General features: G+C 35.4%; 1 protein-coding gene across 2 annotated transcripts in view; it reads right to left on the bottom strand.

Moving 5' to 3' along the window:
- Positions 1-23165, bottom strand: part of TMTC3 (transmembrane O-mannosyltransferase targeting cadherins 3) — a 32327-nt gene that overhangs the window by 6563 nt on the left and 2599 nt on the right. The window contains exons 2-12 of one of the 2 annotated variants that reach the window (XM_065669827.1): positions 18176-18256; positions 17212-17323; positions 16400-16616; positions 15139-15357; positions 11019-11118; positions 10223-10338; positions 7864-8036; positions 6897-7149; positions 3348-3496; positions 1454-1574; positions 736-847 (exon numbers count right to left, since the gene is read on the bottom strand). In XM_065669827.1, coding sequence (XP_065525899.1) covers positions 736-847; positions 1454-1574; positions 3348-3496; positions 6897-7149; positions 7864-8036; positions 10223-10338; positions 11019-11118; positions 15139-15357; positions 16400-16588 — 1432 coding nt within the window. In that variant the 5' untranslated portion in view covers positions 16589-16616; positions 17212-17323; positions 18176-18256. The remainder of the gene's footprint in view (positions 1-735; positions 848-1453; positions 1575-3347; positions 3497-6896; positions 7150-7863; positions 8037-10222; positions 10339-11018; positions 11119-15138; positions 15358-16399; positions 16617-17211; positions 17324-18175; positions 18257-23165) is intronic. The other variant, XM_065669838.1, reaches the window with a different exon arrangement.

Here is a 23165-nt window from a genome sequence, read left to right as displayed (position 1 = left end):
GAAAAGAATGACATTTCAAATAATTCCATGCACTGAGTATCATGAAAACAAATACCTATGCCTTCACAGTAGAATGAGTTACAGGTATTGCATAAACACCACCACCACCAAATCAACCAATTCTATATTCTTTTTAATCTTAATTATGAAGCAAATTAATTTAACCATGAACCAAAAATGGATTATAAAGTTACTTGGGAAATGGTAAAATCTTTCAGGTCTCTACTTCCATGTATCTATCTCTATTCTCTTGCTATAGGAGAGGCATGTTAATTGAAGGGTTTTTATTAGGCTTCTAAAAGGAAAAAGGAAAAGATTGTGTAGTACAACCTAGAACTTCTTTTGCAACAAGATGCAAAATAGAGTAAATGTGCACCTTGATACTATCTAGACTTTTAACTTTTTTATTCACCTCTTTACTTCTAATAAGAAGATTAAATAATTGTGTTTCATAAGAAATTACAGTTTAACTCAAAAAGAGTGTCATCTAAATTGTTACTTGGAGATAACTAAACAACAGTTTTAAATGGAGATTCCTTCCATCTTTTCATAGATGGAAAGTTTTCTGGAGGACTTAAGTTTATTTTCAAAAACTATGGATCAATTAACTTAGTGTATGACACTGCTTGATGATCAGCTACAGAAAGACAGAGCACTGAGAAGATTTTAAGTAAGCTAAGAACTCACTTAAGAGTGTACAGATGCTATTCAATGGCAAATAGTCAAAGCTTTTACCTGGCTGCACTTGTGTGGCTTGTATGAAGAATTGCAGTGCTCTTTCAAAGTTCTTTTCATTTTCTAACGCATGCCCCACATTGTTCCATAGTTTTGCATTGTTCTTATTTACCTAAAACCACAAAAAAGATACCAATGAATAAGGTATTAAACTGAAATTACATAATAACTGATTTTAACTGCCTTAAAGATGTAAAAATGCCAGAACAGGAAATGACAGATTTCATCAAGCTGCTATATGTAAAGAATAAGAAAACACCGCATACAGAATGATTACACTGAATTTATTGCTCAACATCCGTTATAGTTATTTGCCCCTAGAGATACCAGAAGTTTTCAAATTCATTATAATTGTTATGGGATGTACAAACTAGCCTATCATGCCATATGCACATTGAAGAAACTATTCTATGAAAACTTTTTTTAGATTTTTGTACTAAAACATATCATGCTTTCATCCAAATAAGAGAATATATTCAATTGATTTAACACAAGAAATAACTATCAATCATCTATTTTGTGCACATGAATCCCCATGTGTGCATCGCACTGCTTTTAAAACATACCCAAAAGGAAATAATTAATGTTAATACTATGTAGAAATAAAAGTGGACAAATAAGCATCATTTTTCTCCATTTTTATCATGCATTACTGCAGCTTTTTGAGAATAACAGCAACACGAAATTTCCTTTATCCTTTTAAAATGGTATACAGTACCTTTAAAGCCGACATAAACAATGTGTACTCTGACTCCCAATCCCAGTTTCTGTGCAGTGTTTTTAAGGCATGAGTGAACAGTACAGCAGCCAGACAAACCCAAGATATTTTTCTTAGCACACTATTAAATGAAACAAACAAAGGTTTATTATAAGCACACAGACAATTCTAATTTATACTAGCGTAAGTATCTCATATGCTAGGAGGGCAAAAGAACTGAAAACCATATTTGTGAATGGCACATTCCAAAATCTGAAAGGAAATAATGTAATTTTCAAGTGAATTTTGGTGTTTACCTGTTTTGTTGTTATCACTATGTAATTCACGTAATTAAATCCAAAATGTAATCCACATAATATAATGTAAGGAAAAAAATTTACAAAAATTATACTAATGTTAGAGCTTATTTGTAATTTCAGGTAATTAATATGATCATGATGTCAAATAGCGAGGTTCTTTTGTAAAAATATTAAAAAATTAAAAAAGCAACTAAAATGTCATTCCACTCTTTTGTTTCACATCAGATAATTCCAAGCAGATTCTTTACTGCACGTACCACCAATCTTTCCCACACTACAGAACACATCTTAACAGAGAGGTCTGCTGTGGAGACTACCGAATCTCAAGTAAGTAAACCTAGTGCTATTGTACTATTTAAATAGGAAAAAGGTTTAGTCTCTTTGTAGCAATTTTATTTTTAAAGCTGCAAATTGGGGCAGAAGTCACTCTTAGTAACAAGCCTGTCACACCTTCTAGATTTCATGCAGTTTATTTTTCTGGAGTTTAAACTTAACTGATTTTAACCACAACAGATATAAAATATACATTTTAACATGCAGGTCATTTGGTCTGTGAGTTCCACTTTAATTATGATAAAACATTCTAAAACACCCAGAAGCCTTCTTACAATTATATAAATTTGGTTTTAAAAATCTCATTCTTGAGCAGACATACTGCTGTTCACCACTGCCAGCTATTTCTTGCATTGACTTATGCATCAGCTGTTCATACCGCTATGTAATTCACAAGGGTTTGCCAACACTGAAAGGTTTTTTTTCCTCTCCATTTTTAAGATACACAAATTGCTGTGGAGACTTACAGTACCATGCTTGGTTTTAAAAAGGTTTTGTTGTTGTTTTTTTTTTAAAAAAGCAGAACAGCATAGTTAAGAGTGAAATTCTAAAACATAATCAAAGCAACCAGTGGGAACGGGCACACAGATATCTATACCCCACCAGTCTTGGGAGAAAGTTTTTTCTTTCCACATATTTCTAAAGCAAGAAGCCTTCTCTGTCTCATAAGACCACTTAGAGTGTTGAATCCCAAAATTTTTGTAGTAAAAAAATGCTGCTGCCTGCTTTTTCTCCCCAGTCACTCCCTCCTAGTTCCTTGTTTTCTTTCACATTACTTCTATTTTTACTGCCTTGTAGTGGGATTTGGGTTAATACTTTCTCTTCACTCCCAATAAAAGTTCTTTGCTTATTGTTACAATTTGTAATGTAAGTTATACATTCTAAAAATGTTCAGTGCAGGCTGAGGCTTTTAAAATATATATATATGTATGCTTACATGTTATATATATAAAACATATATATATGCATATGTACATACATGTATGTGTGTGTATATATATGTATATATATTTTAAATAAACACTGTAATATCCTCCAAATAATCCACTGGTCTCATAAGAACATCCTTGTTGACATTTGTTCACGTGAGTGCCAAATGGTTTCTTAGTCATTACTCTCTGTTTACTACGAATTTGAAACGGAATATAACATAATAAACTCATACTGGTAAAAGCTCTACTGTGAAAGCTTGTTAGAAATAAAATTTATCTTATATAAAATTCAGAGATTAGTTAAACCAGTCATATGTAACAATTCCTTACCTTTTATTTGACAATTTCTTCCATCCGTGTGCTACTAAAATGCAGAATCCCATGCTAGGAACATACAACACTCGTTCTGCTACTACAAATCCAACAGGAAAAAAGAGGTTTGATGCAGGAATGAAAGGCAGCACTATTAAGCAGAGTGCCTAGAAAAGAAATGCAAATGAATTAGTAACCAAGATTAGGCAGTGACAAACTGTACCCAAGAAACCAATTATAAAGCAATTAAAAAAAAAAAAATCCCAGAAAAAGACATTAATATCTGTTTTACATTGATGGCAAGTTTTAACCTACAAATTAGCCTCTTCCTTACTTAAGGCCTAGACATATGAAAAGAGCAGCTGTATGACAAAACACTAGGATCAAAAGATCAGATTCAAAACTATGTTTTAATAGGTGTTCCACATACAAAAACGTTACAGTCTGAACCTTGGACATTATCTTTCATAACAATTAAAAAATTGTACCAGCTCATATGATGTACAAAGCAGTCATTTTTTTTAATATAATAAAGTCCATTTTTAGTTTCTGTAAAAAATGTGAATAAATAATAAAAATCAGAATTATCACTGAATAAACATCTGTTTAGACAGTGCAGTAAGGCCATCCTGAAATACTTAAAATGACAATGAACCTAAGAACTGGGTAACCGCAGCTTTTAGGTTGGTGGCAGATACCATAACAAAAAGTGTATTAAAAGAAGGAAATCCATCTGCTGCAAAGGAATTAGACATACTCACTTGCCTTAAGGCCTGGGAGACTGTTACACAGCAGCTTTACAATCTCTGGTACCAGAAAAGACTTTAATTATTTCAAAATATCTGGCCTTCAAGTTACAAAAAACATAACCCCTAGAGGAATCAAACGTTTCTTTGAAGAAAGAAAAAAAAAATTTCGACAAATTTTAAATACAACTGGCTGTCACCTTATGTCTAGATTTAAACGCAAATGCAATTGCTTTTTCTCTGCTAATATAATTAACACATCCAGTCTGAAAGTCAATCTAGGGTTTCATATCTAAAAAATACAGCACAGATTTAAAATTTCAGGTAAGGTTTTAGCTCATATTTCAAAGGGCCAAAAACATGGGCATGGATCATCAACATGACTCAGCTGATCCACAGCAATTCATTAAGTTATAGCTTTCGCATCTTGCAGTAAAGCGTATGTCCTCCAAGACTGTACTGGGGGAGAACTATCAAATGTCCACTGGCACCAGAAAGCAGGAGAAAGAATCTCTTCTATCTTGTCCCTCCAGCAATACAACACTAAATCCATATCCACATCAGGAAATACAGAAAGACATGTTCAGTCATATTTGTACCCTCCCTCCTCTTTTGCATCTTGGATCCCTCTCTTTCGCATCTTTTCCTGCAAAGTCCAAATAAGCATCTTTAATTTTGCAGCAGGGTCTAAAGTTGTTTGTACCTTTTCTGTTCTCACAAACAAAAGTAACTTGAGACTTTTCCTTTAGCTCAGGCTCCAGCATGACAACTCAGGGACTTACTGAGCTAATGGAAGAGCTAGAGATACTTAATACCAGAAGTTCTTTACAGTCCTTCACTACTCCTTTAGAGTGACGTTAACTGCGAAATATCAAACAGTGCAGTCAATCATGGTACCAACTGTGATAAAGCCACCATTATACTAATACCATGTGGCATCCATATGGATAGCATACAGAATTTCTATCTGACCAGCACAGATTCAGGCTTTTTTTGGCAGAAATAAGAACCAAGGTGGAAATATTTTTTTTAAAAACTAGTAATACAACACAGTTATTTGGAACTCTGACATAATCTGTGCAAATTGGCATGACTAAATAAAGATTTGCTTTCTTCAAAGATGATATTCTGATTTCTCTAGGAAGTGAAACAGAAAAACCAAAGAAATTGTTCTCTCCCTCTCTCTCCCTTACCAGACTATCCAGTCTACGCCAGGACATTAACAGCTTACTGGAAGTCAGAAATAGGCTTTGGCCTACAGTATTGGTCCATGTTATAATATAAAAAAATAATTGTTGCTTACTAAATACTGCATTCTCATTTCACAAAAAAGTTAGCTTCTGGGCACTTAGATATTATGTCTGGAAAGAATTGACATCATACAGAAGGTTATATAAGCAACACAGGTATATATTAAAGAAAAACAACTTTCATTAAACAAGGATTATACTGTGTTAAGTGATACTGAAGATCACGCACTGGAGTGAATCATCTCGGACCTTTCTTATAAAAAAAACCTTGGCACAATAAAAGCAAAGTATAAAACAAACAAAAGCCAACTGACAACAATACATGCCGGCAATGACATTAACCCTTTCTTCTTCTGTCCTTTACTGGGTATGAAGTAAACAGAAATGTAGGGAAACAGCCTTAAAGTTCAACAGCTGTCCCACAGAAAATAGTGAACATACACATTTCTACTGTCAGTGCACTGGAGAGAAACTGTTTCAGCTTATGTAAGAAGGGAAATTAAACTACTCCCTTACATTTTTAAAGTGCTGTAAAACTGTAACTTTTTTTTTTGGGTATGACACTTTGCACATTTATTATATCAATAAGGAATCTAAGTTTCTTTTCTTTATACACAGTTTCCAAATTTGAGACAAGAGGCTTCATCAGTAATACTATGGATCATTTTCACAGATTTTCTAGTGAAACAAATTGGCTTGCTCCAGTGACAAGAAAAAATGTTATCAGTCAGAGTTATAGTGTTAGCTTTCTCTGAGGTGAATCGAAGTTTGTCGTCTGATCCTTAGTCTTCAATTTTGCATAGATATTCACACCCATCTCAAACTTTTTTGGCTGAGTTACATATTTAAAAAGTAAATTATTTCTAAAGAAGACTAAGATCTATGCATGCAGGTTTGTTGTACACATAACTGTACCACTGATTTAATACAAACCAGGATATCAGATAATCATTACTCTTGTGAAAATTTGCAATGGAAGCATTAAAAAGATGACTGGCTTTGGATGAAAAAAAATAGTAGCTCATTTGCTCCTTTCCTTTCCTCCAAAATATTCTTTCATGTTAATCCATTTTAGTTTTAAGGTCATATGATACTGAAAAACAGGAACCAATCTTACAGGTTAACGTAACTAGTTTTTCCTTAGAATACGGAAAAGCCTGCAGAAGAGCACCTTTGTTATAAGAAAAACAAAAAACAGGAAAAGGTATATTCCTAAATGCCAAAATATGTCCTTTCCTTTTATACCTATGAGAAAGAAAATCAAGTCACTTGCTAAATATGCAACATGAGTACTGATATTTAAATAAGGTAGACAGTTTCCAGGATGGAAATGCATTATAATCCTTAAAACATATTTCAATTCTATCAAAAAACCCCATTTGCTAGTTGAGTTCTGAATACCTAAGAAAGGCTGCAATACAGTTTGAAAATACTTAACAAAGGACATCCCTCTGCCCAGAAGGAGATGCATGTAGTAACTCCGAGTCAGAGCAGATTAGACACATGACCAAACAACCTAAACCATTTACAGCCTTAAAAAAAAAAGTACAAAACCAATGCATCATTCATACCATCAATACAGTCTTAGAGGAATCCCCAGGATATCGTAGACTGAAGACAAGCAAAGATCCCAGAAAGCAAAAGAATGTAAGGGTGGCAACATTTCTAACATCTAACAAAGACTCCACAAGAGGAATAGTTCCCATTGTCCAGTCACAGCATAATTCTGAGGGGTTGAGAAGAAGCCAAGCATTTACAGGGAGGAGGTAGTTGAAAGTCAGCTGTCTTGCCGGTGATGGACTAACAGCAGCTGGGTTATCAAACCTGAAGCAAAAGAGAAAAGATAAAGCTTTTAATGAAAGAAAAGGTATGGTCTTGATATACACTGTGCTCAGAAACCAGCAAATTTTAGATACATAACTAGAGCTACCATTCACAGACATGTACAATATCCTAATCTTCCTGTATTTATCAGATGTGTAACTTGGGAACCATGCATGATGATTCATCTCAGCATGGGACAGAACCTCCCAGTTTAAGAAACCAGTTTGGGATATAACCAACGTAAGTCTGAAGAAATAGAATAATTTACACCTAAAGTTGGGTTCAGTGGTCCTTGTTAATTTTTTTTTAGTTTGCATCATTTTCCAGAGAAAATATTAGATTTTTGCCTTTCTACATTGCTCACACACTTTTAAGACAAATTAAGGTTCATAGCCCACACAAAATACTTTAGTAATACGGCATTTAATTTCTCAACTACTAAGACAAACTAACAACCGCAGAGTTTTTAAAAATTAATGTCTGCTCAGATACCTCAAGATTGTAGATGTGCTTGTCAACAGGTATTGACTGAAATATACCATGTATCAATTAAAAAAAAAAAAAAAAAAAGTAGTATTTCACAGTCATTGCTTACCAATATTAACATAAGTTAATAAACACTTAAGTTGATGAACTTCTGGCCATTTCACTCACCCCTCATTAAGTCACAGGTTATTTATCAGTGTCTGTGAATAACAGACACTTTACTACTACCTTGTAAACACCGGAAGTTGAGACTGGATAACCTGGACTCTGACAACTACAAGCAGCAGTGTACTGAACATTAGGACTATGAGCTTCAATAGTGTTTGGAGCATAGAGAAAGGAATACTGCCCTTCCCTCGAAGAATCTGTACAGCTGTGTCCAACAACATTGGCAAGGTGTACTGCAAAGGAAAAAAGTTTATAATCAGATAGGTAATCCCCTAGATCAATATGAGCTACCTAGTATTTTCTTTTTTTTCTTGGTTTTCTCTAAATGCCTGATCCTAGTAAGTTACTTAACTCAGCTTCTTAGAGATTTCATGACAACCCCAAAAAAGTCCACCATTCTAATGAAAGTAACTCTACTCAAGTATTCTTGCTAACACCATCACAGCTGAACTATGCATTGACAGATTAAAAAAAAAAATACCATCTTCAGAGGCTTCAAGAAATCAAGTATGACTGTGAAACAAATTTTGAAGACTAAAAATCACTATTTTTAGAATTATCAGCCCCTCTGAAAACACGTGCTATAAACAAAATTCCTTAGGAATGGTAGAAATTCTATGCACCTCTTGATTAGCCCTAGATTTCTATTTCATGTCTCTATTGCAGTAAACTATCTCTCCCTGCCTCATGAACATTATGATCATGCAGTTCCCCGCTACATACCCTAATTTCTTACCTGTACCTCTTTCCCTATTTATTTATGTCTTGTGCTGGGGATAATTTATTGCTTCACATATACTGGTTGGCTGAACTACAGATACTGACAGGTTTTTGAAAACTGGACAAACTCTTAGCTCTTGGTATATCTGTACCCTCAAAAGAAACCTCAGTTTGGATTTAATCTTTGCTACTCAGATGGCTTACAAAAACTTTTTAAACTTTTGTCCTGGGTTTAGCAGTAGCAGTCAGTTTCTCTCCTTAGTAGCTGGTGCAGCACTGTGTTTTGACTTTCAGCCTGGGAACAGAGCTGATAACACCGATGTTTTTAGTTGTTGCTAAGTATTGTTTACTCTGACCAAGGACTTTGTGAGTGTCATGCTCTGCCAGGGAGGAGGGGAGGCCGGGAGTAAGCAGGGACAGGACACCTGACCCAAACTAACCAAAGAGGTATTCCATACCACAGGACGTCATGCCCAGGGAGGTAACTGGGAGTTACCCGGAAGGGCATGCTCTGCTCGGTCGGGCTCGTTTCGGCAGGTGGTATCGCATTCTCTTCCCTCGTTATTTCTCTTATTATTATTATTGGTGGTAGCAGCAGTGATTTGTGTTATACCTTAGTTACTGGACTGTTCTTATCTCAACCCGTGGGAGTTACATTCTTTCGACTCTCCTTCCCATCCCTCCGGGAGTGGAGGGGGAATGAAAGAAAGAGGGAGGGGGGGAGTAGAAACTGTGTGGCTGACTGGGTTTAAACCACAACAATTTTCAAGAAATTGAGGATCAGATCAAAAGGTACGAAAAGAAAGGAAGAGTGGATTGATGCATATGGACATATACTGGTGATTTCCTTAGAAATGCAGTTCAAAAAAAATATGCTTATTATTAGACTTACAAAGGCATTAGTTACAAACACATTATTTCTGTAAGCACATAAAAATATGATTTGGGTATTTTGACCAAGACAGACAACCTTTCAGCTTTTACTTGTGCAGTTTTTGCAAAATATTCCTTCAAGTAATTAAGGAATAGTAAACTAGAAAAATTTCTTAGAATACGCAATCATGTATTTTTAAATTGCACATTGACTGTTAAAAAGCCAAGAATTATTTAATTGCAAGAACACCTTGTTTCTCTAAACAAAAGTTACTCTTTGCTCAAAGACGTATCAATGCTTAAGATGAAACCAATCAGATTAGAAATGAAATTTAAATGTATTCTTAGAACAACAAATTTCATAAAAATATTACTGATTAAAATAAGACTACTCCAAAATGCCTGGTTATTCATTAGAATATGATGAAGTGGCATTTGTATATAATATGCTATTTTTTACTACAGGAATTAAACATGAATAGTCCCCATCTTTATGTACCTCAGACGATAAATCAGAATGTTATACAGTAGTCTTTGCAAACCTTGGTCAACTAAAACCTTTGGTTTCTATTAAGACATATCAAATCTTCATTGCGTATATTTGGTAAGCATGTAAAAGACAACTTAGAAGTCACTGTGTTCCCTCACCATGAACTATGTATGTTAAACATCAACTAAGTAAAAAAAAAAAAATCTAAAATATGTAACAACTATAGAGTTAGCCTGAACTGACAAATACCAGTGCTGAAATATGACTCTTCAGCATACTTAGTATCTCATTATAGAATTCCTGAGAAGAAATCCAATTTATTTTTCAACAGCTTACCCCTTGAGCAATAAATACTTCATAGACACAGCATATCCCCACCACCGTTATTCCTTGTTCTTTACACAGTGTTGCCACAGCTACTAGAAACACAGTCACTGCAATTGGAGTCCACACTGCAAATAAAGAAGACATTGAAAATGTTCCATCTTACAAAAAGCCCAGACATTTAATAAAGTAAATTAAGGTAAAAAGCAAAGACTTTGGTTCTTCACATTTGAACATGTTATTTCTGTAAACTTATTCAATATGACATTGGTTATTAAAGTGAAGACTACCAGGTTTTCTCTCAAGAAAGTAATATACGTGTTCAATTTTAAAACTGCCTCCTGTAAATTGAAAGGACTAAATGAAAGGCGAAAGACTAGGAAAACAAAAAAAATCCAATCTTTCCTAATTCACCAGAGTACTTTTTCAAATGTAATGTTTTATGGGCAGTCACGAATTTTCACGAAATCATTTTGACTTTGGACAAGAGGCAAGCCTCATACATCTCCGCACACTTGTGACCGTCTGAGGCATTTCAGCATATCTCAACTCACCTGTATTAACAGAAGTGAGTGCAAGAGCCCCCTAAACTAGGTGCAAAACAACTGAAGAAGTGCTTAAGTCTTACAGGAGTTAAAAAAAAAAAAAAGGCAATTTATAATGAAAACTACTATTACATGGGGATCTTAGGGCTGACGATTTTTTGTACACACTTGCAGAATAACCAATGCACCCATGTTACCATTTTAAGAGCTCTCTTATCAGTGACACAGAAATGAAGTTACATATATATTTGTCAATCATTTACCTATGGTATTATCTGGCCCTTTAGATTTTGTATATGACAAAAATGCAGCTAGAAAAAAGATAGACGACAAAAGCTCTGCTCTGCCCACAACTCCAGTAACCTGAAAAAGAAAAAAAATCAAAGATTATTATTCTTATAACTATTCTACTACTAGAATAGTGTGTGACTGACACACTATCAGGATATGCATAAACAGGATCTGTAAACCAAGTAATAAAGGCAATGAAGAGTAAGGCTGCTTTCAGATCAGTCAGTACTGAATTCAAGAACAGGATGACACAGGTGACTAGTGGCCACCTATGGCTGATGTGCCCCTAAGTATCAGCATTAATGAGACAACTGAGAAATGCTGCACTTTCTCTTATCTTTAGTAACACCAGACACAAATAGCATTCGAGGTGGACTTTGGGCATGATAACAACCTCTTTCTTCGTGATACTTGGAAGAAACTAGGTTTCGTGAATAGGAGATTTAAGTGTAGCCTGACAAGGACTTATGTATGCATATATCCTGCTGACAATGGCATACAGAAACTATAATTGTTACTTTTGTTCATACCTTTTCCGACTGACCGAACAGATTTAAATCTGAAAGATGCATTCCTTTTACTGCTGCTATGGTAACTCTTAGGTGAGCAGACAACAGTTATGACTAAATTGATGGCAAACCCTGTGCAATGGAGTTAAGGAATGAGTCAGGCTTTCTTAGGCTTTATTACAGGTCTCACAGTTTTTGAAATGGTAATTGGGTTGCCAATATTAAAGTAATGAGATAGAGATGAATGGATTTTATGAAAAATTGGAGAAGCATTAAAATCCATATGGTGGAAGGTTATTATGGAATTCCCAAGGAAATACAGATTAATTTCCATTTCAGGAGCTGTTTTCCCAAAATGCTAAGGTGCAATCAACAAGAAGAGATCAAAGACAGGTCACTGTGTTAATGGTTACTGTAGTTACCATTGTGCTGACCACAATACCATTTAGGACTGTCTTCTTCATTTGTCCTATTCCGGAATGTTTCTGATTACACTCATTTTTTTACAAGTAAGATGGCTGAAAAATGGCATGCTATCCCAAAATAGACTGTCATATTTATCTACAGAAATCTCTTACCTCACCATTTAATGATGATGATGCTGAAAACTTACTTTCAGCCATCTGGACCCAACTGTAAGTTTTTATTGCTAGCTACATCCTTGGTCAAGCACAACTGATCCAGCACAGCATAAAAAGAGAAAGCAACTCAATATCCAAGGTCACAGTGTAAAGAAAAGTATTCGAATCTGAATGTGAAATCATGCTCTGGTACTTCCATTGGGAGTAGCATACATTTACATAAGGACTCAATGAATAATGCACAGACAAAGCATGTTTCATAACTGACAGGGCATCAGAGTTTGTGTTAACATTTTGGATAATATACAAGTGTTTGTTTCCAAAATGTCTTAAGCTGTTTCGATGATTTCTGGTCTGGACCTCGAAATATAGGAGAACTTTGTAGATCAACTGAAAGAGATCATTAGGAATGCAAGCGTGCTGGTGTGCCTTCAGTCTCTTCCCAACAAAGAAAGATTCTATTTCTGGGTACAAAGGTGACACATAAGTGAAAATTCCAGTATTCACAAGGTTAGTTGGCATCCTGTAGCTGTAAAGGTGATCAACATGCCTCTGGCCAAAACAATAGCAAAGTAGCTAGAAAGACTGAACTGGAATTCTAAAGACAAGGATAAATGAAACTACAATGCTGTTATTCAACGCATTTCCTCAAAGATTCTTCCTCAGAAAATGATGTATTACCAGTGGAAGGAACCTGCTTCTCTCAGAAGTCAAGCAGAAAATTATTTCTCTTTATTCTGCTTTGCTAAGATATCCAGGGAAAAAAAAACATTTATCATAAGATAAGTAATATGGATTGCATCTGCTATTTCAAACTCTTGTGCAGGGGATTAATAAGTAGGAAACTAATTTGAAGGAATTCAAATCAGATACATTCCTATTATAAAAGATACACATAGTACATAACAGAAAAAACTGGGAATGAGACCTGCTTTGGAGTTTTCACCAAAACCTGAATAAGTTAGTTGGCAGTCAAGTCTCCAGTTCATTATGACCTCCTCTTTTCCATGTATGGAAACTTCTGGTGGCTTTGCCTTTACACATATAAACAACTCTCAACTAAGAATTCTTTCTTTGTCGGATGTTAGGCAGAATCCTCAATGCAAACACTTGAAAGGATAAAATGCACTATTTCTCAAAACCAGAAAGCTTAAATTGAAAATGGCAGGGGGAGGAGAATGAACCCCCTGATTCTTCATCTAAGTATAAAAGCAGGAGAATTTAATTGCAATTGCACTTCAATCTGTTTCTCAAGTACATCAAGTTCTAGCAATCTTAAAGTGCCCTCATGTGGTTAATATGACGAATTACATGCTTATTACCACATTGCTTCATAACTGTACTTCATAACTTTGTAATACCTTATCTCACACAATTTAATTACACAATGTTTTGTAGGATTTGTATGATGTTTTTTGCTAACTCTGTTGCAAAGTACTAAATGTAACTGTGTTACTGTTATCTCATAGGGAATCTGACTGTTCAAGCATAAGAAATCATCATATTTGAAATGAAGTGATAAAATTACACAAGATAATCCAAACCATGAACCACTACTGTAAGTCAGCAGCAACTTGGCAATGCTCCTGTAAACTTATTATCACATTTACTACAAGAGACAAAGCCAAACTTTTTAATTTAAAGCATGTTTTTCCAAAGAAACAGAAAACCAAATGAAATTAACAAACTATTTTTTTAACCCACGTTTTACCCAAGATTTTATGGGGGTTTGTGCTTTCAAGCACAAAAGCAAGCAAAAAATTTTAGGTGTTTAACTTCTGCATTTTTAAACATGCACCTAACTTCTTCTAGCAAGGACATGTTAGTAGCTTAAATAGCAGCCAATCATAAATTCCATGAACTTATTTCCTATAAAGATTTTCTCAAAATTCACAGATGCAGGCTACTGAATTGCTACTAGCAGGGATTTGTGTCTTCAGAGAACAAGAAAGAGATGCAAACTCTTTACCCGAACAAATCAGAATAAAAAAAAAGAAAAACCCAACATAAGGTAACAGCAAACCCCCCTCATTTTCTCAAATGACATCCCACACAACCCAAAAAAACAACCCAAAACAAAAACCAGTACAACAAAAGAAAAAAAAATAAAAAAAATTGGATAACACCTCCAAAGAAGCAAAAGGTTATCTAAAATCAGCTAATACTACAAGAAATAAAAAAGAAACTAAAAAGGTTTTGCAACACCTGTAAACTGGAATCTAAGAAAGCCAATCTAAGTGGTGCAGAAATAACAACAGAGAATTCCACAGATCTGCTTTATCAGTGCTTCTGAAGGAAACAGATCTAAAGAATGGTGAGCACAAGACTCCATTTACTCCACAACCTTGCAAGCCTGGTTGAACATTAAAAAGTATATTATCAGACAGCTTGTATAAATAATGCTTTTCATAGCAGTGAAAAAAAAACTCAATCAGGATCAAAAGAAAGGCAAATATGAGAGGTGAGAAATGTATTCCTCATTCTTGTAACAGATACATTGAAAAAATTGAAGGTTCAGAAAAAATGGTCCTAAGCTGGATGTAGCATAGCAACAACAATCCTAGGAAAAGGTCTGCTGAGATTGATATATTGACATAAAAGATAGTGAGCAGAACTGACTTGGTAATTAGCTAGAGGCAAGTGCTTAGCACTTCTGGAAATGAATAAAGTGGTATTCATAGTATTTGCAAAATATGGTATTGGATGAATAATCACAGAACACAAACATCCACGTAAGCTACAGTAGCCATCATCATAAAGGCAATGTTCATAGCAGAGACCTAAGTTATTTAATAACTAATGTTTAATTTTTTTTAGTAGCTGCATGCAATATCAAACAATGAATTTGTCACCTTCAACACCCATTGAAAAGGGCAGAGTTAAGCACAAGTAAAACCACACACTTTTTGGAGTTATAATTAATTAACAGACAAAAAAACCCATGAAATTTAAGGTTAATTAATACAGCTTGAAGAAATTAAGCATATCACAGCTATACCTACCGCTTCAGTATGTATTGGGTGCACTGCAAAGAGCAAGGATGCAACTATGCTGCTCTTGTTATCCAGAAAAAGCTTACAGACCTTGAGGAAGACTACACAAACCACCACATGAAAGACCAGATTTAGGAAGTGGTAAGAAACTGCATTTAATTCGCTGAACAAGTAGTTTAAACGAAACGTAAGAACTGTAAGGGGACGGTAAGATTTATGACTTCTCTCCTGAAAGAAAATAAATAAATCAATCAGTTACCACCAACTCCCACACAGGGAAGCAAACCACACATACAGAAAGACAAAAACATGGACAGGAAAAAGTATTTTAAAAGCCAGGAACGATCAAATTAATCCGAGTTCATTTAGTAAAAGTTACCCTAACTTCCTGTGTTTTTTTCAGCGCAAAATCAATACTGAGATGGCTTTCTCTCCCTCCACATGGTTAGGCTTTTTTTGGAGTAAAAATGTTGAAAAATACTGCTTGAAATTTTGCTGGGAGGAGTTTAGAAACCCACTTACTCTCAGTGATTGGACCAGATGGCACCTGAAAAAGTCTGGAAGCTTTCACTAGAGGGTTGTATGAAAATTATGAATTAAAGTCTATTTGTAGAGTGGGCAATTAGTATCTCATAAAGAACTAACCCTGTATGTTATGAACATAAGAGAAGACTACAAGGTAGAATGCATAGGTAAAAATGACTTATGACTATCGGCAAATTTGCTCATTTGCAATGGCACCATGTGTAGCCTTTAACACTAATGAAGCTTTTCAAATAAAAACATAGCCACTCTAGATAGGCTACAAACCAAGCCCTATGAATTTACATAAACATACTTCCTCAAAAAAAAAAAAAAGAATAATTCAATACCCATTCTCTAACTCATAGCTTTGCTGTTTAAGAGTGTTATCTTTCCTTCCATACTGCAATTAGAATAAATACCTTCCTAGTATGTCAATGTCTATCTATTGCAGGAGGAAAAGTGAAAATGCTCAGGGTTGTCCAATTTCAATACTGAAATCAAATAGCACACAGCACCTTGAATCATGATATATTACTTACATTTTCTTACAAGTTCTTTCATTGAACAGAGGGAAAGAATGTAAGTGACATCTGTTCGTGATCTTGTAGTACAAAACACTAACATCACCACATTCCATCAGAAACAAACTATTCTGTTACAAGCATGCTAGGAAAAAGTGTAAAAACTCTTTGCAAGGCTTTATTTCTTTTCCTAAATGCCTCTAAGTGTTTCACAAACCATTTACCTCAGACATTGGAGTGCCCCAGAAGTCATTCTGAAACAGATTTTTTAGTGGAGTAGAAGGATGCAAATCTTTATTGTCCAAAATTGCTGAAACATCATCAAAAACAAAGCCACAAAAGAGACTGTTCCAGTAGCAGGCTGCCACCACACCAAGTATTAGTGCTGCTTCCTTCAGGCTTACATCAGCCATCTTCTCTAAGAGTTTTCATGGACAAAAGCTGAAATACATGGACAGCAACTTGACTAATGTTACTGATTAAAAACTAAACTTGACAAAGTCAAAAAGACATACAATATTTTAGAAATTAACAACACTATGTATCTAAAAATCAGTAAAATAGAAAGCTTTCCACTAGTCTTTTCCATCTTACACAATTTATTGTCTAAAAGACATACTCTCATTAAATAAGACTCACCCCTAAAAAGCCCTCACACAAGCTGGATGCACTGCTACATTTCATGGCTCACTAAGAAAAGAAAATTGATGATAAACTGTGATGTAGTTTTTAGCAGACAGCAGTTTAAATGAATGCTGAAAACTAGAGAATTATGAAAATTCATTTCCCTAGAGCCCTGAGTAGTTTAACATACTGACACAGAATACTACATCATGAAAAAGAAAGGCAGTGCATTAATTATTCATGTTGTTTAGGTCTAAAAGTATTTCATAAAATATTTCAAAAGCAGTTAAAAAAAACCCACCAAATTTCAAACATTCTGAAGAACAAACAGGAACCTTTAAGAACTTCATAAATATAGGTGTTCAAGAACAGGTAAAGAAGGATGTAAGTAATAACAAAAAGTTAAACTTACCATTGAAGCTCACACTTTGCTCATTTGCATTCTTCATAGAAGTTCATGAAAAAGTAATTTTTTCTCAACTCTGCTAACTGCTCTGATGTCATTAAATGCTCATAAGTCCTGTCTAAAGAAACAGCAAGCAAAAAAACCCACTACAAATTAACTTTTATTTTCTCTTATCTTGCATAAACTTCCTGAGCTCTAGAAATTACCAAACAGCAGTTTTAGGTTTATTTAAATAATAATACATGGGTGACCCAATCAAAAGGTGAAATTACTATGTATTAGGTTCATTGAAAACACTGTTCTGCCTTGGAAGATTAAGAAGGTAACTACAGGTCAACAGCATTCTTTTTGACCCATGGTTGACACAGCCTCGATTACTGCCACTTGTTGGGACCGAACTGGTGAAAAGCTACAGACAGCCGAACACTGACTTAGTTTTGAGAAAAAGGAGAGATGATTGAAAAAGAAATATACAGCCTCTTCCCCAAAACTAGAGAGGGCTAATATCCCTAAGGGCAGAGAACAGCTTATATTAGCTGGATAATGTGGATCCATAAATATATAAACACACTAGCCTGATGTCCATCATGGTTCACACATCAAAGCTGATGAGTGATTTGGATGCTGTATTATTATATGCTATATTATTTGAATGATGAAATGCTGGTGATATTTTTTTTCCTTTGGTTTGTTGGTGTTTTGTTGGGTTTTTTTTACTTGTGTTCATATTTAAGTATACTATCCCCTAAAAACAGCCCACAGAAAAATCTCACCCACACATGTAATTTCAGAAGTGATTTGCAGCCTGGGTTGCACCTGAAAGCACAACAATCACCTATCACAACTAGTGGTAAAGGAGCAGTAGTACAGGAAGGAATACATGAGCAACAAGATACAGGTGCACTTAAACTAAAAACCAAAACAAAGATCATTTAAAAGGAATCAAATCAATCCAATCAGTGTTACTCACATGTCAGTGAAGGTTGTTGGTTTTTTAATTTTGTAGTACCTGGAGCACTGGTAACTGGTGTTACTCGAATCAATAAAAAGCCTTTTTTAATTAAAGAGAGAGAGAGAGAAAACATTGTTAAATGTTAAAGGAGAAGGCTATGTCTTTTTGCCAGGCTGGATCAAAGTACTTTAAGCCAAGATTAAGTTAGAACGTATTTGTGATCCTCATGGCAGCCAGAGAAATCTTTAAAAAAAAAAAAAAATTAAGAAAACAAAGCTTACTGTAGGATATATATGAAAAGCCACCTTCTCTGAATTTCTGAATTTCAACCCAAAGTTTTCTAGTCCTACCCCCCAAGCATAAGGAGAAGAAACTGCTAGGAAAAAAGAGTTTGAAAATCTTTTTGCAGCAGTGTGTAGAACAGTGCACTTCCTGAACTTCACTAGTTCTACTGAATAGCAGTCACATCTGAAAAGGACCTACAGCAAATATGTAATGATTTTCCAACATATAAGCTACATTTCTTAAATACTGTGTTCCAAAACTTAATGGGACAAGATAATATTGCCACACAGAAGCAACCATAAGGCTTATTTAAATTCACCCTTCAAGAAAGGGCCTCACTAGGTGAGTAGGTTTGGGCGACTTGAGACTTCTTTATTAACAATATAAGTTTATTGCATTGGTTCAAGTAGTAAGCCCTTGCAGACACTGCTTTGTGTATCAAAGAGTAACTCGAGGCAATTCTTCAGCAGCAACCCTCTTTCAGGAACAGCTACAGATCCCCAGCTAGAAAAAAAAGGGATAGATTCCTAAATACAGCCTCCTATCAAAAGGAAAAGCCTAACCAACCTTAATTGCTAGCTCCTCAACTACTTTTTGTATGTTTTTACTTCTCTTTTCCCTAAATAGAATGTATGTCAAGACAGCTGCCTTAATTATCCCTTAACCCTAAGCAATTCTGATGCTTCTCATGAGCCCTTTTTGTTCTGAATTTCTAGAACTTCTTCCACCCCCAACTCTTTTTATACCACTATTGACTAAGATTTTTCTTAGCAGAGCTGCATTTACCTACATGCCACCTGCAGGGAATATATGGTTTATATTCGAATGAAAGGGAACTCTTAGACAGAAAGGAGTATTTTAAGCTACATCCAAAGGCAGGATTAAGTGGCTAGCCCACCACCAGAGAAACCTGTTTGAGAACTCCAGAAGAAATTCACCTTTAACATCACAGTTTTTTAATCTGCAACTCACCTTCTCCTTTCCATGCACATTTCAATCATAGTATGACTGCAAATACATGGCTATAATTATAAGACAAGTATCCAAGCCACAGACACTGAAGACAATACTGAACAGCTTAGTAAGCTTGCTGTGAGGAGCATAAGCAAAAAAACTCATTGTGCGGGTTTTGGCAGCAAGCCACGCAAAACACTGCTTGAATTGTGCCATGCTTGGTAATCTCAAAAGCATCACAGTATTATCTCTCAATTTTTATTGTGTGCAAAAGCACTAGGAGGTCTTGGTAACAGATGGGCAAAATGAAGATCCGAAGAGCCCCCATTTTCCAGCAATCTGTTTCCAGGACAAGTGCAAAGAGAAAACCAGGAAATGCAAGGCCATGTACAATCTGTAGATCACACAAAACCGTAGCAGAGATACTACTTCTGACTTGCAATCTGCTAGTCTAAGGTCTTATTTTCCTGAAATATACTGTAAAGATACAAAAAGTTAGGGAAGTCACTTTTTCCACCTGCTCTGATTACAGGGTAGTTTAACGCTCTTGCTGAATTAAAGCATAAACATGGAAAAGATGCTTTTACTGTCCTTTACACTAAGGATAACAAGGCAGATTATGAGGAAGGCTCACCATCACAACTACTACTTCCTATCTGCTACTACAGCTTGGTCCACCATCAAACTCAAAGCTTCAAACCTGGAGTGATCATCGTGTTGAGAATGCAAGACTAAAACTGAGGAAGGCTTATAAAAGCTCATATGTACTTGGTAAACTGAGCAAAATGTTTTATGTCTGCCATCAATCTCAGTGGAGAACAGCAATTGCTATTTAGCAGCCAACACTATTTACACCAGATAATCTGCTATCAGTTTGATATTGGAAAGAAAGAGGCCGTATGAGGATTATGCAATGCTGAGAGCCTCATCAGAGATGTGCAAGAGGCTGCTGAAGCCTTGGCTATGACTGGGCTACTTGAGTGAGTGGATATTCACTTTCTTGCCCAACACACACGCTGAAATCTGCTATCAAACCAAGTATGGTCTTGCAAGTGCCAGTACTTCACTGCTCCCATTGATAGGTGTTTTGATAAATACCAATAAATTGCTGCCTAACAACTTGTTTGTTAACACAGCCTTGCTGTGATGGGAAACCACATCATTGACTGCTCCAGAGATTGACTGTCCCTCAAGTTATTTTTTTTCATCATGCCTACCTGCTACTTTCACAGACTGCCCATCAGATACCTTAACCATCTGTATGACTGCCAGTCTGTGGTCTACGGAACAGCCACAGAGCCCCATTTGACTGGCTGAAATCAGGAGAGATACATACTTTATTACCAAGATTTCTGTTGGATGTTTTAATTTACAACAGTATCTGACCATGCCATGAAAAATATACGTCTGGAAACACTGAACAGCAAGATAAACCCTGTGAGACAGAAACTGCATGATCATGACAGCCAACTGTGGAAAACAGTTGTGTTTTTCTGTGCAAAACACCTGACTGTTAGTCTGATTTTCTCAAGCTGTCTGGCACAGAAATCTGCATTTTGCACTTTAGTGCTCTCATGCATGTACAGAGACAATAAATAGAAAGGAAAGACAAGAACCAGAGCTCTCAAGCAGGTTTGGCTTGTAAGGCATGTAGTCTCCTCCAGCTATGGAGAGCCCTTTACCAGTTCATCCAGATGAGTTCATTACAGATGAGTACTACATAAAAAATTTATTGTTTTTAGGAAAATAGGAAAACAGAATATTTCTCTACAATCACAGTTTAACACCATATATTGCAAAATACAGTAGTCTGCACAAAAAAATGCAACATGAATAAAAAATGCACAATGATGTTCTAAGAGTATCGTCAGTTGGGAGATTTGGGAGTGTGAGAGCCATTTTCTGATCATATGAATTTAGTAAAACTTAGGATGTACATACGGAGGAATACAGCTGCAATCCCTAAAGACTCAACAGCCCTTTAGCGCTCCATAATTAGCTATCATCTAATAAATGCGCTGTCACCTTCTACTAACAATAGACCCTTGCAAGAGCAAATATATTTGTGTTGATTAGACACAACTTTCTACCTAACTTTAGAAATTTAAACACACATTTGAATCTTCTACTGGGTAATGGCACTTTTAAACCCAGAAGTTCATGAATAACAACTTCTGTTCCAATCAATCCTACTTCAAAAAAGAAAAAATATGTTTATGAGTCAGTTTTTTCTTCTTTAGAGAACAGGACACAGGTAGCAGAAGTATGAGAGAATTTGAGATCCGTGGCAATTCTGTTGGGGTAAAAGCTTCCACAAACCACCTAAGGATTTCCACAGGATTTCCACAGAAACTGGCAAGAACAAACATGATCATTAAACTTAATCTCAAATGGATGTCAGAATTGCAAAGTTTCACCTTGTTTCAGATTTGTATGAAAGCTCTCACTACTCCTGAAAATACCCACCATAACTGACATATTGCAGCTTTTGATACAGTCAATATTTTGAAAGTCAGTTCAAGCCATCAGAAAGTTTTTAAATGCACTTTATTCACTGTCCATAACAGAACATTAGTTACTACAATTTAAAGATGGTTTTCAATCTCATATGCAGAGACTATTTTCATTCACACTTTATTAAATATTCATAGATATTAAAAATACACCTGTCACTTTTCAGTCATATCGAGATGTTAGCATTTTCAATTGTAATCAAACTGCAACTGTTCTCTGGAGATGACTATGCACCACTGAGGCAATAGTCTGTAGACTATGGGAAGCATCAGCGAGGCAATAGTCTGTAACTCCACAGAGTCACTTTGATAATCAGTGCTTTAGCCTGTGCAATAGGCAACATAATTATTATGCAAATCTCAAGGAACTTAATTTTGTGTTATATTAATTAGGCTGCTGGAAATAACAAAACAGGCAATTTGCATACATATCAAGCAGTTTCTTGAAAGGCTTTGAAAACAAGCTAATGAGCATTTTATGTATATACCTAATCATAAAATGTGGGCTTTCCATTCTCCTGTTTGGAGCTCTAAAGGCAGTGAAGGCACAGATATACACAAATAAGCTTCCAAAAAGAGTTGTACATCTCATTTACTCTGGAGAAATGTACTCTCATAGCCACTGAAGGTCCTGGACTGATTAAAACATATTTACAGTTCACACAGAAAACTGACAAATTATCAAAGGTGGAAGAAAGGAAAAAACTGACAAAACTACTCCTAGATTTATTTCCGGTTTTATACAGGTGAGCACCAAGTTCATTTAAGATGAACTGATGAATATCAGCAAAGATATATACAACAGGTTACCAAAGCCCGTAGTATAGTCACTTAAAAAATGGCATTTTAATTTAGCTTCTGAGGCTCTGCTAATGTCCTCATCTGTCTTGCCTACTTGCTACTCTTTCTGCATTTTTTGCTAAAATGAATATTCTTTATGATGATTTGATACAAATGTTTAATGACAGAAAAGATCATAATTTTGTTTGCGTTGTCCCTTTTCACATAGCCTTTAAATTTATCTTGTCTTAAAAATGCTGCTCCAAGGTACAACTCCAGTATGAAACAATGCAAATGCATAGCTCAAATTTAAATGACTGTGGTGAATTTCATACAGGAGAAGGCAAGAAGTATTTGGGAAGATGGGAGAAGGCAGAATGCAAAACATGCCTGGATTCCCCTTTTCTCTTGCTGAGATACTGGAGCAGAATAAATATAGTAAGTTTTATTGTGGCAACCTTCCTTTGCAAATACTA

The sequence above is a fragment of the Lathamus discolor genome, chromosome 1 (assembly GCF_037157495.1).
Source record: "Lathamus discolor isolate bLatDis1 chromosome 1, bLatDis1.hap1, whole genome shotgun sequence".
Lineage (NCBI taxonomy): Eukaryota > Metazoa > Chordata > Aves > Psittaciformes > Psittacidae > Lathamus > Lathamus discolor.
Note: the sequence above shows the minus strand (reverse complement) of the source record. Positions and strands in the feature narration are given on the sequence as shown.